The sequence below is a fragment of the Falco naumanni genome, chromosome 1 (genome assembly GCF_017639655.2).
Source record: "Falco naumanni isolate bFalNau1 chromosome 1, bFalNau1.pat, whole genome shotgun sequence".
In the NCBI taxonomy this organism is placed as follows: Eukaryota; Metazoa; Chordata; class Aves; order Falconiformes; family Falconidae; genus Falco; species Falco naumanni.
Window position 1 is genome coordinate 88,922,720 of NC_054054.1, and position 19,357 is coordinate 88,942,076.

Below are 19,357 nucleotides of genomic sequence, written 5' to 3' on the forward strand. Positions count from 1 at the left end.
GAAAAATGGAAACCAGAGGTAAATAGACACACAATGCAAAGCTTATGTAAAATTTTTTATGTCCTCTGAATTCATTATCTCCATCAAAGTATATCATGGTACTGAATAAATTTCATCAACGTTTTATATCAATGCATTCCTACTGGGTACATTCCTAGTAAGGGACAAAAGTTTGGACCCAGAGTAAATGACAAAAAGCCTTAACCCCAAGAAGCCATTTTTCGATTACTTTACTTAACGCTTTTTTGAATCCTATTATTGAAAAATTGATTACAGGAAATTAACAACAATAACTTGTGATCCACAGTAAAGCTATCATCCATCAGAACCTTTTAACTTGTTACATAACATTTGAATGTAATGAGATGCTCTCTCTTACTCTTTGATTATATTCGGTACAAAATAAGGCTGGACTGCTTCAGTGAGCTTCTCTGCATACATTTCATATCTACCAGTCATCTGGAAAAGAAAAATCAAAGCTTCAGTTCTTCTAGTGAGCTATGAAAGTACTTCAGTAGAAAATATTTATATATACTTGGGGTTTTTATGATGATATATTTAATTGCCCCAAACAGTAAAATCATAATTAACTCAAAATGCAAGACCTCCAGTGCCTTAGCACAAACTAATATACTTCTTTTATAAAAGAACTTGCATTGTGTTGCCTAAAGCTATACCTCTAAAAAAGAGTAGAAGTGCATTTCCACTCTATAGAGTAAAACTTTAAAATGAACACCTTCCTGCTTTGCAGCGCTCCTTCATTTACAGTCATGTCCGCTGACTCATTACTTATGGCTGTTTTGGTTATCCTGAATAGCTGAAAGTTGAATGTGAAAGGTGGACTTGCTCTCTTATGCATCAACAATATTCTCTTTAAAGTAAGTTATGTCAATGAAGGCAAAGGAGTGTATCTGTAATTATGTTTTCATATTATGCCCTTGACAACCGATGAACCCTGCTGCCAGCACGAATTTTGCATATGTGCCACTGACGTTATTTGGGCTGCTCTTACTTTATCCAATAATAATACAAAACACTATCACTGCTTTGGGTGATACAGTAAGCTAGGAGGCTGAAATACAGCATTTTATATAGTGCTATCATCCTCTTCTGAAACGCAGAGTCTACAACATTGGCCCTGAGAGGAACAAATTACTTCTTTTGTGCCAGAGTGTAATGAGGCCAATTCATTTAACTATTTTGCTGCTCTGAGTTTAGCAAAGACATTTTACTTCATGTCCCTTTCAGGCATCATTGAATACAAACTGCAGATACCAGAGCAGGTTAAATAGTTCCTACTTGCTGTCAAGGGTTTTTCTGCAGATAACTGATGACTTCATACTTCCTCCTTCCCCTCACAGCAAGAATTACTTCTGTCTTGGCCACAAATGAGAGGAAAATAGATATGCCCTGTCACATAAACAAAAGCCACAGCTATGCCTTATGTGCCAAAAGACCAACAATATCAATCCACACCACCAACATAAAACTAAGGTGCTGAAAGCACAAGAGTTGAATACAATAGAAAGTAAGCAATTTATACAAAACAGCTAAAGGTCAGTGTTTTGCCTTTACTGTTTGTTTTTCATAATCAATACAATTGCTTGTGTTCAGATACCCCTACTAAAGTGTTGGAAGCAACGCTCCATGTGCTTCCTGACACACTAAACCTCTACTCTGCAATAAGGGCCTCAGACTTCAGTGGCAAAGCAAAACTAAATGCCTGCCTGACTTGAAAAAAACCTGGGAAGCTCTCAGCAATTTCATTCCACTATGTCAACAACCATATACCTACCACATGTATCTGTAAAATAACGAATACAATTCTGTCCAGAAGATGACCTGAAATTACTTCTTGTCTTTAGTCTCTATATATGGATTGGCAGCATTAGCAAAGAAATAAAACTCTAGCTAAGAAATTACTATGTTTCAATTAGAAAGTTTTCAGCATTTCAAATCCACAAAAAAAAGTATTTTTGCATCAAATTGAAATCAAAACACATTATATACTACACTATATTGTAATGCATAAGGTGGTTCCAAATAAGCTAGCTCTATAAAACAAACGTATGCTTGCAGTAACATTATGTACAAGAATTGACACTCCTTGCAAATGATTACTTATTTTAAATACTAGATTATCACTGAAGAACCTGCATTGTGATGGTTGCTAGCCAGGAGTTAGGACTATTAGCCTACTTACTTAGGATTCAAATCATGCTGATCTTAAGAGAGGACAGGAAATATTCTAGTCTGTAGCAGTACTGAGGACTAGAACAAAAAAACCTGCATCCACAGAAGTAAGCAAAATGTTTTGTTCATCACAAAAGCCTATGTAAGAAGTTGCCACCTCTTTTCTACTTTTGCTTGCCTCATTTGTTGTTCCAACAGAGTATTTGTGGGGCCTGCCATAAACTTGATCAGACTAAAAGAAGAAACTAGTGCCATTTGTTTGTTTAAAAATAAAAATAAAAATCTGGTCACCTTGCTAAACCAATATACAACATAGCACCCCACACAGCCTGTACTTGCACAACTGAAGGGTTTGCAGCTGCAGTGCTGAGGTGGCAATTTCTTAAACTAGCACTGCTGCTGGGCAAATTAAATCAAATTACACCCTCAGGAAAGATGTTCCAAATTAGCTCCATCTCAGAATACAAAAAAAATAGTAATAAGTAAGTTTGTTAAAGTCACATGGAGAGGCTTGCAGCCATCTTAATCTGATACAGATAAATTCAAAAGTGTGTTAGGATGCTTCAGAGATTAATGTACACAGTTCTTTCTTTGTGGCTATCCAGAAATTCAGGGAGTTAACACTGCAATAAGTTTGCATTCAGAAAGTTCTCAGAAGCTTAAAGATTATTTTGATTTTGGGTTTTCAGTGAATTTCACCAAAACTGACCAGTAAGGCCTATAAGAATATAAAGAACTACCATATTAGGCCTGATCAAAGGCCCATCTCAGCAACAAATGCCTACATTTCTTGCATAAGGAAACCACACACATTTCCCCTAGCAGTCTTCGGAGCTCAGGCAATCCACACTTAAGGACCAAAGGTTAAGTCTTTCATTTAAAGCTATTAGCCTAGTTTCCCTGAATTTGGCTGCTCCTTTTCAGAATCCATTTATGCCTTTAGCCTCCAGAACATCCTGTCAAATTAGTTCAATTTAAGCTTCAGACTATTAAAAAAAAAAAAAAAAAGTCTGCCTTCTAACTATTGTAAGATCATTATGAAATCTTGTTTGTTCTAATACCATATGTAAGTCTACTTCTTTATATGCAGGCTTACCTTAAAATTCCATTTGTCACTGACTTGCCTGCAAAGATTTAGATCCATCTCTACCACCAGAAGTCCATCCTGAACGCGAGAGAGACCTGGGGTCCTGCTGCCATCTGGTGCAGCTACGTAACTTGAGCCATAAAAATAGCCCAACTCATGGTGTGCTTGAAGAAATTTTTAAAAAAGAATGTTAATGTGATATGCAAATAAGTATACAACTTCACACGCAGTGTCCCATAAAACCTGGCTCAATTTCTTGTGGTTGCTTGCCTCCTGTGCTTTAAGCAAGGTATCATCCTGAAGAGTCACAGCACAATCCTAAGATAACTGCAGCTTTGACCAGTAGCTATTTTCATGCACAGTACAGCTTTGACATATATCAAATTAACAGGAAAAAGCTCACTGCATTGCCTTTTAAACAATGCATGATTATGCTTTCCCATTATTAAGTCTCTGAACGCAAAGGCTTTGCTTTCATTGTTTTTTATCTGGAATTTAAATGAGTTCAAATTGTCAAATCATACATTTTCAAAACAGATGACAGAGATGAACCCATTCATTTTTGAGCACAAGGTCAGAGGTGAAAACACGGGGATTTGAGGCACTGAAAAAACATCTGACTTTATGTTGCACAACTCTGAGTTGTGCCAAAAATCAGCCACATCTGTTGTACTAAGCAATGCATACCACTGACCTTTTCCATGCAACTACTACAAACACTTAGCTCCCAAACTAGCTAGAAAAGTCTCAGACCCACTCCAGATGAAACCAGGCGGCTTATAATTTGTCACAGGACAAATTACAGTATTTCAACATATAAGTGAAATACATACAAGCAAATCTCATGCTTTTCTTTGAGCAGTCTCTTCTTTAACTTGCAGCAAATCTCTGAAAAAGGGCAAAATGGCTTGGCTGGTGATTTAGGCTAGGGCTATTACTGTTAATCATCTTAAAACTACAAATAAAAAAGCATGCATGTACTGGCAACACAGGCTAATTTGTAGGATTTTTGTCTTCCAGTCCTACAATAATGCATTGACTCCAAAACTTAGTCCTTTGAAAGTATACAGAAGCCTTATGCATCAACTTCTGGTAACCACATACCACGGTACCACCACCTTCAATAGGAAGTGCTGTTTTCCTCCAGCTTACAAAACAGCAGTCTTATGTAAGGCAGTCGCTACCTACCGCAGCTGTCGTGGGAGAGACACTTGCAGGAGAGCTATCATTTCTTTAGACTTTCTAGCTAACAATTATTAGCAAGTACTGAACGTGATTTCTGCACATACCTTCTCTAGCATCTCCAGAAGTAAAGGCATTTTTGTAGTATTCCTGTGAAATAAGAAGAATCCGTAGGTGGCAGTGTAATTCCATTTCTTCAAGAAATCCTTGCTAGTCTATCTTATTCAGTACAGAAATTTATATAAATCTAGTAAGATTTTTTCTGGCATACTATCAGAACTGTCTAAAGGGAATCACCAGAGGGGCCTAGTTTCTACAATGTATAGGCTGGAAAGCAGTATCTCTCTGTATCACAGCCTATTCACACACTTTGGGGAACATGCCTCATATCAGTTTCACAAGTCTAGAGAAGCAGCAAAAGAGGAGATATTTAACCAAACACATCTTTGTGTATTACAAAAGGCAGCAAATGTGTTCACATAACAGCAAGAACAAGTCTAGGTTTTTGCAGGGAACCTAGTAAAAGAACACACATGTAAGAATGTCCTATTGTTGGCGATAATAATTCTCATTATAGAATTTCAGTGTCCAGAAAAAGGCAGTACCTGCACAACAGCAGCCAGTTGTGTACCACTAACTTGAGGATACATTTCATTTTCAGTCACATTGGCTAAAAGAATACTGATTTCACCACAGAAACTAGGAGAATTAGCAAATGGGCGGGTGCCTATTACAAAAAGAGTGATTCAAGAACAGGAAGCAGCTGCAACCAAAAAGTAGGCTGCCAGCACAAGGCAGCTCTCAATTTCTTTTATCGCTGTCCATCTTTATATTATAAACACTAATAGAGTAGTTACACAGTAATCTATGCAATCTAGCGCTATTCAGTTCATTACCTTGAATTAACTAATGCTACAGTACCTAAATTTGGAAATGAAATAATAAAGTGAAGATACGTACCGTTCCTACCCTGTTGATGGCACAAGTAAAACAGTGATTAGCTATGGCAGCATTTCTTGCTTCAATTGGCCACAGTGACTCGCTGCAATACACAGAAGAGGAGGCAGGTATTCACTGCTTGTCTACTTCAGAGCTAAATTTAGATTATGACTGTTTCACACTGTATATATTCTGTCAAAGAAGCCAAAGTTAGCTTCTAAGATTGATCGTGCTCTTACAATCAAAACCTCCCCAGATACAGCCAAGCACTATAATTATTTTCTGCTAAAATATAGGTATAAACAATTCTATCTGATAACTTGGTAAATATGGCTTTGTCATGGCCAAAAAAAAAAAAAATTAAAAAATTGACACATCTCAAGATTTTCAAAGCAATTAAAGAGTAAAATGTTTTACTCTTCAAATTATGTAAAGGGTTTACACACGTGCTTTCACATTCCATTAACTTTCCAATACCAAATACCAATATACCAAACATAATCCTGCAGCAAAGCTAGAAGAGATTCATGCAAGTTGCCTCCCTTTTTTCCCCAAATGCTCCAAGAGAGGCTTCTGCAGCAGTGAGTGAAAAAAGAAAATTAATTATGGGAATAATAAAAAAAAAAATTGAAGGAAAATAAAAATCCATTTCCACCAAAATTTCCTACTTCTGTTATTTGAACCACAGTTTTCATAGCACTTTTGAGTAAGTTACCTTTCTGTGGTGGGTTGATGAAACAGAAAGCATGTTTAGCAAAAGCATCCTGGTAACTTCCCAGTAATTATCTACTAAATCTAAATTATCTCACTAAATTTACAAAAAACCAAGAGCTGAGAAATGAGAAATAGAACATCCCTTCTCCTTTAAAAGCCTTTACCTCTTTTCTAAAGGAGATTTCAGTTCTGACTGATGTTTAAAACTGAAATAGTCTTCTTATGAAATAGCTTGATACACAGGGATCAGACTGGTTAATAGAAGGTCTGGGAGTCCTCAGAGCTCCAAAACAAAGGTGATACAATTTGTACACTCCTGTTATAGCATGTACCTGCCACATTCTGAATATCAAGACAAGGTTGCAAGCATCTGACTCATTAATCTCCCAGTCAGGCTCAAGAATCTTAAGAGATGGTCATTGGACTGATTGAAAGGACTTGGTTTATTGCCTCTTTTCTCAATTGCTTTGAGTCTGGCAGCCACCTCTTCTAAGAAAAAGGGATTTTATTGAAAAGCTCCAGCAAATTACAATTTCACAGAAGAGAGACAGGAAAAAAGGCTAACGCCAAGAAGCGACCCCAGAGACAATTTTTACATGGGCCTCAAGAGTCCTCTTCCTGCAATAAAAATTCTATGCTTAAAAACAACGAAGTGAAAGCTAATAATTAGGAGAGGCTGAAGCACACAGAGTACCAATGAAGTGCTGTATGACTACAGGGTAATTTCTGTTTGCTCTTCTGTTAATGTAATGGGCTATAAGTAGACAAACATCACAAATACTCCAATAGTGACATAAATGCCCCAAAAGCATTGTGTATTAATTCATCTCTTTTCAAAAGACATTTCCCAACACTAAAACTATCTTTTTTTTTCCTCAACCTAAATTTTTTTCCCAACCTAAAATTATCCTTTACATCAAAAAAATATTAAAGGCAGTTTGAATGACAGAATACTGCATCTAATCTACAGTTCTACTCTCCAGGTTTGTAAATACAGAGTTCTCTGCTTCAGAATTAGCTGTGTGTAAATTTTATGCCTTTAATCTGTATTTAACCATTTCTACCCTATTATGAATGCTTATCATCCTCAGAATTTTCTAGTAAAAAAAATTGTACTCATATTCTTGGACCTTGTTACAGAGACAGAAAACCTCCAAATTTACATTAAACAGGTAAAGTGAGAGGATTAGAGGAATCTTGAAGAACTGGAAAATGCTGGGGGAAAAAAAAATCCCTCTTACATTTCTAACTCTTCCATTGTCTTGCATATCCAGTTAGCAAGTCTATACTGCATGAACATTGCATACATTAAGGTTTATAAACTTACACTGGAAAAATCTGTTCCTCTAGATTTAAAGAAATAAAAATGGAAGTATTCTGCACTTAGTCCATGCATACAAGCCCAGCTGAAGAGAGAGAGAAGAGAAATGAGAAAGAATTTTTACTGTTATAAGAGATCAATATGTCTTCTTTGTTTGCTACAGGATTTATTTACTTGTATTACAATATCATCAGTAACAATAAAATACGCTTCTGTTAGCTTCCTAAAACTTTCCTTTGGAGCTGGAAACTCAAAGAGACTTCAGCTACCCCCAAATATTTTTTTTTAACTCACAAAGGAAATGTCTTTGTTTCAAAGAACTCTGCAAAACCAGACTTCCCCCATTGACCTTGTAACAAAGCTAACCACTTATGCTGAAAAGGGTTAAAAATATTAATACTTCTAATTAACCATAAACTACCATCACTTCCTCAGTCATGTATATGTAATCATCACACATTACTAAATTACTTTTCAGAGACTACTGTTATCAGTGGGGAAAAAAGGAAACCACAAAGAAAAATCACAGTTGTTCTACTATGTGTTAAGCTGATGCATAGACATACTCTGGAATCCCATACCTCAATTTACAAATTGTCTAAGTTGGAACTTGAAAGTATCAAGTAGTACAGCAAAGGACAGAATACAATGAGAATGAAAGGAAGGCATGGTGATTTTGTCAAGAAGAGTGCTCAAGAGCCACTGAAACCATTTTTACAAGGTTTCCACCTAAAGAAAGCCCTCCCTGCCAGCACTGAAGAAATGCAGTTATTTTGCATCACATTATAGTACCCCACACAATACACAGCCTGTGTCAGACAATGCTTTGGAAGCATGGCACATTCAAAGGTTATATTGAAACGTGACTGATGATAATAATGTAGAGGCAAAGCATATTCAAGAGCTAATCCACAAATTAATCATTATGGGCTAGCTAAGAAGTATACTTTCTTAGCTCACTGAGCTGGTTTTCTTTTTTCTTTTAGGAAATCAAGTCAGTAGGGTGCAATTAATGTCAATCTGCAGAAGATTAATCTCAAGGGAAACAGTTTACACTGGTTCAGTCTGGTTCAAGAGGCCTGATAATCACAAAATTGCCAACAGTTTAAAAAAAAAGTTTCTGAGAAAAAGGTTTCTTAGCTTGGCTCTGAAAACTGGAATTTGATATCTACTTATTGACTCCTAGGTGGACAATGCAAGCTGGCAAGCTAAGTCTGAATGCAAATTACTACTGCCCATCATAAAGCAAAAATACTACATAGATAATCTAAATAAACTCTTATTAGTTTTCAGGATGCTAGCTGGATGCTTGTTAACTCTGACTCAGAGGCAAAAGTCCTGCAGATGTACAACTGAAGTTCTGGAAGAGAATCAGTGGCTGTAAGCAGACTGGTAGCCCAAAACTCCAGGTGGAGAAGAATGCAGATTCCTTCATGAAGGCAAAACAAGGAGGCTATATCTCCAGTTCCAAGACCTCAGCAAGATGTCCCAGAGAATGACGGGCTCAGAGGTTCAGTTAACCAAGAAAGCATGCAACAGCCTAAATCAATTCGTATTTTACCTGAGAGATCCAATAGTGGCTGAAGGGTTAAAGATGATCTCTGCTCCATTCATACTAAACATGAGCCAGTTCAGAGGGTGATGGCGCCCATAGCAGATATTCACAGCAATTGTTCCAAACTGTGTCTGAAACACCGGGTGTCCTCTATTTCCTTCCATATAGTAAGTAGACTACAAGCAAACAAAACAAAACAAACAGAAAACCACAAAACCACTTCTTAAAAAAGCGAGAAGTACCACCTCCAACACTGCTTTGACACTTCCCATTTTCTGGTTACCAGCTTCAAGTCATTTTAGACCATGAGTAAGGACAACACCCTACATTTAGTACAGAGCTGCACTACAATGGGTATAGAGCAAAAAGTGGCTCTCAGACTGCTGAGATCAAATTCAAGATCCTTTCTGTTTCCTTTCACTTATACTACACCTAAGCACTGTCTGACTTTAACATAAATGCTTCTACTAATGCTAGAAACTCCTGCAGAAGCTTAAGAGAGATCCACAAGTCACCAGACTTAAGGTACCTCTCTTGGTACTTTTACCACATCAGAAAATTCTCTTGTCTCCAGGATCCTTTGACTCTGATTAAAGATCAAAAAGATTAACACTGTCTAAAGAACATGGAATTCCTTTACAGTCAGCTTGTTACATAATGACTGCAGTAATTTTATGAATGCTATAAGGAAATAGCATATAGCTAAGACTGGTTATTTAAATTTCCTATATGCCTGTTCCTCTGAACAAACAGAAGGCTTGAAATAACCACCAGGAAAATCACAGGATAAATCAAGAGAACACTCCTTAAAGAAACTGGAGCCAACTGTTGGCTAAAAAGATCCCATTTACCGTATGCTGCAAAATTTTATCTTATCATATCAAACATTTCTAAACAGAAATGCACTGGTTCCTGTAAAAAGTACTGGTAAAAAGAAGGACAAGGCATTGTTAACAGCTATCAAGAGAGACAAACATTCACAGAGATATTTTAAATTAAATGTACAGAAATGGTTCTTCCCAGGTGCAAGAAAAGGGTATGTGTGGAGTCACTCACACTTGCTTGCCCAGTAGTAATCAAACCCCCAAGAAAGTCTCAGACATTAGCAGGAAGAGCACAAAAAACGTAACAGAAAACATAATTTTGCTGGTTTATAAGAATTCTGCGTGCCCACAGCTTGAGTACTCTGGGCAATTCTAGTGTCTGCATCTCAATAAGGATGGAATAAGCAAAGGCAACTGAAACTATGAAGGGGATGCTCCCTTGTTAGGAGCAACTACAAAGGCTCTTCAGTCTGCAGGTGGAAGGCTGAGGGTAGTATGATGAGTAAGATCTGCAAAATCACAAAAGCGGTGGACAAGATAAAAACAGAAATCCCAAAGCAGCAGCAGTAGTGGGTATTGACTAAAATTACACTCTTACACCTGTTTTTAACCAAAGTAACTTTTTCTGTGCAAGCAGGCAGTGCACTTCTGAAATGTGCTTCTTTGTTAAAGCAGGTTCAGAACAGATTAGACAAAGTCATTGATAACACATCCACAGATATGAAACGAATGAGACAGGAACATGCCACCCAACATTCCTAACACAATGACTGTGGATACCAAGGGAGTACAAAGGTTGCAGAGTGGCCAGACTTATTCCTAACAGTACCTTTTTGTGATGATCTCAGAGACAGAAAAGCAAGGTACACAACCCACCAGCCTGACCCAGTGGGGCACGTCTCTTACCATATAAGAAAAGCATGTTGTAAAGCAACTCTCTTTTTACTGAAACTACCTGTCCATGGTAACAGCTGCTGCCATTGGTCTTGAAGGAAGCCGAACCACATCAGGCCCAAAGCAAGCACAGTTACAGTCGGGGAACAAACTAGGGCCTCAACAAAGTGTAGAACGGCATGCTAGACACAGGGGGATCATCTTCTGAAACCAAGGATTGGAGGTTCAGTATGCCCACTAAAAGTGACATCTCATGTTTCTTATTATCAGGTCTCATGAAATTGCACAGTCCTTGGGCACTGATTTTATCTCCTTTCATGTCTGTAGAGAACATGCCATGTGGCAGGCACTCACACAATCCTTTTTCAAAACAATTCCGCTGATTGAATATATTTCCATTTTTTCTCTATTGTCAGTTTTCTTTCATTACAATAGGAGAAGAAAACCAAGAATGCTATTGCTTCAGGGAATTCATCAGTTCTTATTTCTTTATTCCTCACCAGAGGTCATAATCATCTCCACAGCAACAAACTGTGATGTTTCAAGACAGATTGATTTTTGTTTATTTATATGCCCTCCCACACATGGCTGAAGAGGTTACAGACCAATCTCTTTCCCCTTTCCATTTAGTTCTCACCGATTCAACAAGGCTGATTTTAACAAGGCTCCCTTCCCTATCTGCTCCACAGAGACAATCCACAAAAAATAATTTCAAAATTCAGGGCTTCCTTGGGGGTTAACTTTGTTGATAAAGAAAACAACATTAAAGTAACAGAGATGAGCATAAACCTTCCCTGTAGTCTTGGTGGTTTCTAAAGTTCCTCTATTAGAATTGCTCAGCTTAAAAGAATGGACTTAATGCTTTGCTAACAAAACTAGTTAAAAAGACAGTACTGTTTTGGGTAAATACTACTTGCACCTATAATGAGGTAGCTACAACAAGAAATGTCAAATCATTATAGTATACCTGCAAGATATAGACGGTTTTGTGGTAATTCTGGCGTTATAAGAACTAAGTCATTTTTGGAATTATGCAAAACTCTTAATGAAACCCTATTTATACTTCACATGGAAAAGTAAAAAGTTGCCTTTCATTACACTCTTCTTGTGCCTTTCATTACAGTTTCATAGCTGGAAACAAAAGTTTCTTGGAATCTGTTGATGCTTCACAAACCACTGTCTGGAAAACTGAAAGACATCATATTTTAGCACAAGCAACAGGAATATTTTTTTGTTGTTGTTTGATTACAGAAGAAACAAATAAAGGATGTGAACGTAACCAAAATTCATTTTTATTAGTGCTTGTATTTTATACGGGTTTGCTAGTTACTGTTTTGCTAGCTAGAAGATAGATCCGATAAAATAATATTTAATATCAAAAGAATTGTTAAACACAGAAGTCAACACTGGTGACTGACAGGCCTGTGCCAAAAATCCATTGTGTAGAAACCTATTAACAGCCGCCTCTGAAGAAACACAAACCAGTCTGATCAGGTCTGGAAGCCCAGGTCGAAACTTCCAGAAATCTTTGAACACAAAGTTCCAACACTCAAAAACCCCTTTTAAAATTAATAAAAAAGCAGTTTAGATTCTGAAGCCTCAGTTTAGTCACTGGAGCATTTGGACAGGGAACAAAAGCAACTGCAGGTATACAGCAGCCCCCCAGTGCTTAGAAGAAAGGCTCTGTTAATTACTCACCTTAGCTGTCAAGGAGAGATTTAGTTAGGTAAGACAATGTATTTTTAGACTTCAGTTAATTTTTAATCTTGATCTTTCTGTTTGTGATAATTCTATGGATGGATAAACACATTTCAGATCTACCAGTTTTCTTCTGATGCTGCCTTCACTACCAGTTCACTTTCTAAAGCTGATTCTGCAGGACAGCCTAAAAACTGCTGGGGGCTTCAGTGGAAGTAATGTGATTAGTAAACAGAAGATGCCATAAACCAGCTATTCAGTTAGAAGCATAATGAATTAAGGGATTCTTTTCAAAGAAACAGAAGAAAAAGAATGTCATTTCCACCAAGACAACCTCACAGAGAAACAGAGATCAAGACCATAAATAATGCTTACACATGAACCATGAAACAGTTGCCCTCCAAATTAAAGTAAGTTCAACATGCACAAATGCAAAAACTAAGTCAATCATGCACAACTAACATAAAGCGATGACTTACAGAATTTTGTTTTAAAGATCCTCTATACTTCTCTAGTTTCCATCAGGCCAAGGAAGAGTACATGACAAAGGTTCAATGTTTTTTGTCCTTTAAGAGTCACCGCTCTCTATTCTTGATAAATTAACTTACTATAATGTCACCTGAGGAAAACTGATTTGAACTTTGTGAACTACGTTTTCTAGAAATACATTATGTTTCCTGCCAATGACTCTGCTACAACACATGCTGACATGAACAAGAGCTGCAAGGTAAGATTAGCCTGATAATCACAATACTGTGTCTTACCTCATTGAAATCTCCAATCCTTGGAATATGATTTTTCCTACTTTTGCCAAGGACAGCTCCAGAATTAGAAATGACCACTGCAGCATTCCACAAAGTTCCCCCGTGTATTTCATCTCGCTCCAGGATTGGAGATACCACAACCATGTTGTATTTCTTTGCCAGCTATACAAATGAATGCAATTCTTCTATTAAACATAAGCCTTCAGGATTTTCACTTTTTGTTCATAAAGAGGGATTAAAAAAAGTTTTAGTCTGGTACATTACTCTGACTTATCAAGCAATAACACTTACACCCACACTGGCATGCCCACATCACCACAGTTTCTTCATCAAAGATAATTACATTACAGAGAGCTTTCCACTTAAATCCTCAACTAGAAATGCAACGTACCAACAGCAAAAAGCATCTTAACAGCAAAGGTCAAACTACAAAGCTGACCTCTGTCTATCCACAGATATAGAAATATACCACGATCCCATCCCATTCTGGTATACCACTTAAGTGGCATACCAGATTGAAAGACAAAGACACCACAGCTGAAAACACTTATTAAAAAAAATAAAATATATATATATATATATATAAAAGGGAGAATGTAAACTAGCATTGCATGTTAACTATGAATGTTAAAAAACATAGGTGTGAGTGAGAAATATAGCAACTTCTGACTGCAAGTTTACTAGCACAGTCTTTTCCTTCAAATCACTTTTCTTTTCTTTCTCCAAAGATCCATAGTGTCATTAATTCCATAGTGAGAATCAACATGTACTTGCCCTAGATCAGACTAAAGATATGCTGTCTACAAAAGCTTAATAGGTCAGTGCATATCTGGGAAAATTTGACATTAAAACAGTCTGCTGTTTCAATTAGCTGTAAAAGAAAATAATTTAAATTCCTTATTAGAAAAAAAAAGTTGTCAGAAAACAAAAATAAACTCTGCCACCCTTGCAATCAACACTCTAGAAAAACAAGGCAGTAACAAATCTCCTTGGTTCCATAAAAATCCCTCTACGTTTTGTGTCATTTCACAGGGAGTAGCAAAAGATTTGTGTGAAAGTGTTCTTTGTTCAGAAACAGCTAGCTATTCTTCTCCTCACACCTTCATACAAGCATTGTTTAATGCTCAACTTTGCTATGCAAGAAACATCTTTTAAATGGAAATTTAAAATACTTGTGTGAAGAATCATTCTTTCCTTGTAAAATTCAGGAATAGTTAAATGGGCAGTTTCCTATGCCTTCTATGGTAAAAGGTAGTCTATAAATGCAAAGTAGTTTAAAAAAATAAATATAGAGCACAGTTGTTGTTGCCCATTTCTACTTCGCTCACTATCATATTTGTCAAGCAAGCTGAAAATTTATTTTTTATTATTTCAGTTTTCTCAGTGGTACAAGACCAGTACATAAAGAAGAAATCCATGCTAATCAGTATCAGTTATGGGCTGGGGTTGGAGGCTAGATGTAGGGGTTTTTTGCTTGGTTGTTTTTTTACCTCTTGACAGAATTTTGTTGTTGGCCCATCCTCTGCTGACTCAGCAAATTCAGTCCAAGGAAGCTTCTCTCTTGTACAAAAAGCAAAGGGCATGGCTGAAAAACAGCAATGCAAGACAAAATTCACAAGAATATTCAAGTCACTCAAGAAATACACACCATTTACATGAATACAAATTACAAAATTAAACAGTTAAGAATGATTCAACTGCTTTCCTTGTTTAAAGGCAAAAGCCATTTAAAAATACTTTCAGCAGGGGCAAAAAGTTTTGGCCCTACACAGAGCAAAGCAGAAGAGAAAGAATGTAACTTAGTAAAGTCTTACCAGAGATAAAAATACAAAGTACACCCCAGTCACTAGTGTACACTTTCTTCGAATAACCTGTTTTCACAAACATTTCACGAGCCTTCATTTTGGTTTTTGCCTCTTATTACACCTCAAAATGCCATTTTAAGTGAAATTCTATCTTTTAATTTTAGTATCTGTCTAGAAAAAACCCAGAGTTTTAGGAGGAAAAAAAATAATGAGGAAAAGATCACAAAGGATGACACAAAGAAGCAGCACCCATACAAGTATCACTATTGCAGCATACGCTTGTCTTCAATACAACAGACTTCATGTACATCTTCCATACAGTTCTGCTAACTGAGACTTTTTGGTTTTTCCTTTAGAAAGCAAATCAGTAAAGTTAACTGTTTAACTCAGATGACCTCTGCTATTCACTTACAAGACATACCTCCAGTACAGGATACCTGTTAGAATAGAAGGAACTTGACCTTGGACAAACTAGAAGGAATCACAGAAAATACTTACTCCAAGCCTCCTGGAAACAAATTATGTTGACCCCACATAATGCAGCTACTTCCACAATCTCCTCAATTCGTCTGTGCAGTGCAGCCACCTGATAGCAAGAAGTGTCACACTGAAAAAAAGCTATATGTTCTAACTCATTTGCACATTAACAGCCTGGTTTTACAAGCTTTGTTACCATTGAATTTATCTTGTTCTGTACTTAGTCCCATTGCTTTCAGGGAGGGTAATTCAACAAGTTATCATTCCTGAACACTGATAATAGAAAGAATTAGATACAGAATTTTAAAAGCGTTTTGGTGCTGAAAATAGAGAAAGCAATCCAACGGAATTCTAATTCCATGGTTACAACATTTAAATATATGGCAACTCATGGCTGACTGACTTGCAGATAGAATATAAATCAGAAAAAATTATAATTCTGCTGCTCATTGTAGACAACCTACAGAAGGATGTTAAGTAAACGCGAATTCAAAGGCAAGTACTCAGAATCTTAAAACATGAGGTAAGGACAGCCTATTTCCTTGGTTATGTGCAAATCCTGCTCACACAGGTGGATCTTGGACACTCTTTAGAAGTTAACAACTCCAAATGGTTTTCTAAACCCCTCTGTCCTAAAAGGCAAGTAGATTTTCAAGAAAAAAACATGAAAACATTTTTTAAGTAGTCAAAAAACATTGTTTCAAAGTACTTTTTTCTTGACTATTCTACTTAAAAGATAATAGGTGTAGCACTTTGCATTGATATTTTCAGGTGTCAATAAATAAAAGGACACAAGATTAGTCAACAGTGACCTACAAACTCAACAACTGTATACTGATTTACAGCAGTAGTTAACTAGTTATTTATAAGGTAAAATAATTAATATAACTGGTAGTCTTTTCAACAGATGCTACAAATAATACACAAACTTGATCCATTTACTGAATTGCTTCCATCTGTGACAGGTAATCTTTCCAAAACAAATTTATTCAGAAATGTTCTGTCCTGTCACTGTACAAAACTACTACTCCAGGAGATTTTATAAACGTGGTATTTTCTTTCACTTTTTTAAAGCTACTTTTAGGAGGGTGTTTCTATGCGTATGTGTCACTTCAATGCTTTTGTGTCCAAGATGTTAAGAAATGATGGTCACCTTGTAATAAGATCTAATTTACTACTGCACAAAGAATAATGAACACAGCTTTATTAATCTGTGTTTACTCTAATGGATTTTCCTATAATGGAACATTTCTCAATTAAAACAAGAACTACACCTGTGGTTTCTATGGGTTGCCATCTCTTGATTTTGGGTAAATGATTTTTGTTTCATTTCAGAGACAAAGGATTTTCATTTACAAAATTGGTACTAAATAAATAGCTTTAGAACTGCAAACTGGTTGGTTCACTAGGTAAACACAAGAGGTGTTTCTGAGAAACAATAAACCAGAATGTGTCATTGTGATTTCTTACAGTACGCTGTGTTAAGATAGTGATGGATCCTATATTGCCAGAACATCAGCAGACATTTCACGATGGAGTTTCTAACATCAACAACTGAAAGGTGTTTTTTCTCAATCCAGCAGAAGAGGAGTTACACACAAACATCCCAGATCCCAGTTTGGGTACCTGGACTGCCACTGGTGTGTCTGTGGGAAGTGGAATTTTATTCTGTACCAGTCCCACTCGAACAATACGTGGCCTTCTCAGTTGCTCTGGGGCAGCTTCAAATCCATAGCCCTGTAGCTCAAAATCTCTTTCTTGAGCTGCTGATAGAGCAGCAGCTGGCAAATTAAGTTTTCTGGATTGAACAAGAAACAAAGACATTTCAGTGTGAGATGTTCTTCTTTCCTGCTGTGAATGCAATGGACCAAAAGGATCACAGATACTGTCTACCCCTGAAGAGACACCCAAGCTCCCATGCCCCAATTCAGAGCTATCAGACAAGGGAACAGTCAGGCAGTAGCCAGGCTGTGCAAATCTGATGGCTCTCCTCCATGGCAGCAAACTCCCAGTGTCCTCTTCTGTGACTGTGATTTCCAGATGCTAACACCTTGCTACAGAAATTAAGGAACACATACATATAAACGTTCACCTGCCAGCCTCAGATGATAAACACTGTCCCTCCAATGTATTTTTCCTCATGGTATATCCCCACTTTTCCAACTCGCTCACCCCAAAGCCACGACCTCCCAATTGTCCCCTCAAAACTATTCCCCTTGGGCCTTTCATTCCTGTCAGCCACCCTCTCACACAACCTCTCCAGTGCCCCACTTCCCAAACCAGGATTTACCTCCAAACCACCCCAGTTACCTCACCACGGCCCAACCCCACCGCAGCACCACAAGTGCCATAGGCCCTACTGTTAGTTCGCCTTTCAGCCCCCAGCCCTGTGTCCTGCACACCCACCCTCACACTGCCTCCCTCGCCTCGCCCCGAGCTGGGCACCCCACAGGGGAGGAAGGCGCCAGGGCAGGACAGGGCACCCCCCAAGGCGCCAGGCGAGCCTACCCCGCCAGCGCACCTTGCCTCGCCGCCATAGAGGATCCGCTTCACCTCAGCGAGGTCCTCGGGTGGGATGCACCGCTCCAAGCATGCCTCCAGCGACAACAGGCCTCCCGCCATGGCACAGCGCAGCGTGGGATGAGGCACGCCAAGGGCTGTGCTGCTGCTGGCCGTCAGGTACGCGCTGGCCGTCAGGCAGGACTGCCCTCTCGGACTTTACCCCGGGGTGGCCCCCACCCTTTTCTCCTCAGGGCATTTTGGCGGGAGCGGCTCAGCCCCAGGGGAAGGCGGCGCCACAGGGCCGGGCTCCCAGCGCTGTGGCCCTGGGCACTGGTGGCTGGCACAGCCCTGCGCCCTGGGCACTGGTGGCTGGCCCTGCACAGCCCCAAGTGGGCCGAGAGGCATGGATGTGGCCGTTCCCAGTGGCTGGCCACCTCGGCACCAGCTCCTCGGCCTCAGAAATAACTCGCGGAACATCTTTAGGAGCTTTTAATGATACTGTTCAATAAAAAGGCTTAGAAATAGAAGGTCATAAAAATGGCAATAGTTTTCACCGATACGTGTGTGTCTATTTCAGTTGCAATAAGACTGAACACTAATAAATAATTCTGTCTTTAACATGGATTTGAGGACCAATATAACTGAAAATTCATCCCAAAATGAACATTAGTGTCAGACAAAGACTGGACAAATTAAGACCTTGATCCAAGTAAAAAAAAATGTGCATCTAAATAAAGGATATTTTCTTCTGCAGGTACCAAGTGGACAGCCTGTTTAAACCAGTTATTCCCACCGAACTACTGGCTACGCTTTCTGAGCCAAAGTGCAACTGAAATTCAAGACACGGTAACTGGTTTTCTCACTCAGGCCAGGGATGGTTATACATGTCTAAATGTATCACATGGAGTTTAATCACCGCTTTTGTGTATCTTCCAGAGGATGTAGCAACATTCAGCACTTAACATTTGCAGTTGTTAGGTATTTCAAGTTAAATATTAAGCCTTTTAGGCTAATCTAAAAAAAAAAAAAAAAAGTTAGGGAGAGAGTGTCTAATATTTAACTTTAAACAGCAACTGTTCAGGGATAGTCTGGTTTCATCAAGGCATTTTCAGATACGTGATCCTTTCACTCTAATCCACCCTTTTTAACCCAAAAAGTTGCAGCAATACTCTATGCCAAGTGCACCAGGGCAGGCACACTGCTCTGCTGATTTGTTAGAGGCAAGAACTTGTCACAGTAACTCCTAACGAGCAGATTGACTCCTTTAGACAGCATTTAGGAAAATCTTTTAATCTTTGGGGGAATTTTCAAGATAAGCTAAAAATAGGGATGATAGCATGTTATAAAGCAAAAAAAAATGGTGAACACAAAGCAGAGAAAACCCCCATCATTTGAAAGGAAG

The 19,357-nt window shown here is 38.2% G+C and overlaps 1 protein-coding gene across 2 annotated transcripts; it reads right to left on the reverse strand.

The window, feature by feature from the left end:
* Nucleotides 1-42: 42 nt before the first annotated feature.
* UPB1 (beta-ureidopropionase 1) lies at nt 43-18,164 on the reverse strand. Of its 2 annotated transcripts, XM_040604431.1 has the most exons (10): nt 17,975-18,164; nt 17,080-17,251; nt 15,475-15,562; nt 14,662-14,756; nt 13,172-13,333; nt 8,998-9,167; nt 5,423-5,504; nt 4,570-4,612; nt 3,290-3,444; nt 43-459 (listed from the first exon to the last, which is right to left on the reverse strand). In XM_040604431.1, exons 1-10 carry the CDS (start codon nt 18,073-18,075, stop codon nt 376-378), a joined length of 1,152 nt encoding a protein of 383 aa, XP_040460365.1. In that variant the 5' UTR covers nt 18,076-18,164; the 3' UTR covers nt 43-375. The 2 variants fall into 2 exon arrangements, with proteins under 2 accessions (XP_040460365.1, XP_040460371.1); XM_040604437.1 differs by lacking the exon at nt 17,080-17,251 and having other exon boundaries at nt 18,007-18,164.
* Nucleotides 18,165-19,357: the final 1,193 nt, after the last annotated feature.

Excerpts from the sequence above, each read along its gene's own strand:
- UPB1 (XM_040604431.1), bottom strand. The coding sequence starts at position 18,075 with ATGGCGGGAGGCCTGTTGTCGCTGGAGGCATGCTTGGAGCGGTGCATC. Across the intron at positions 13,334-14,661 it reads CAACAAAATTCTGTCAAGAG|CTGGCAAAGAAATACAACAT; the intron begins GTAAAAAAACAA and ends TCATTTGTATAG. Across the intron at positions 4,613-5,422 it reads CCATCAACAGGGTAGGAACG|GAATACTACAAAAATGCCTT; the intron begins GTACGTATCTTC and ends CTTATTTCACAG.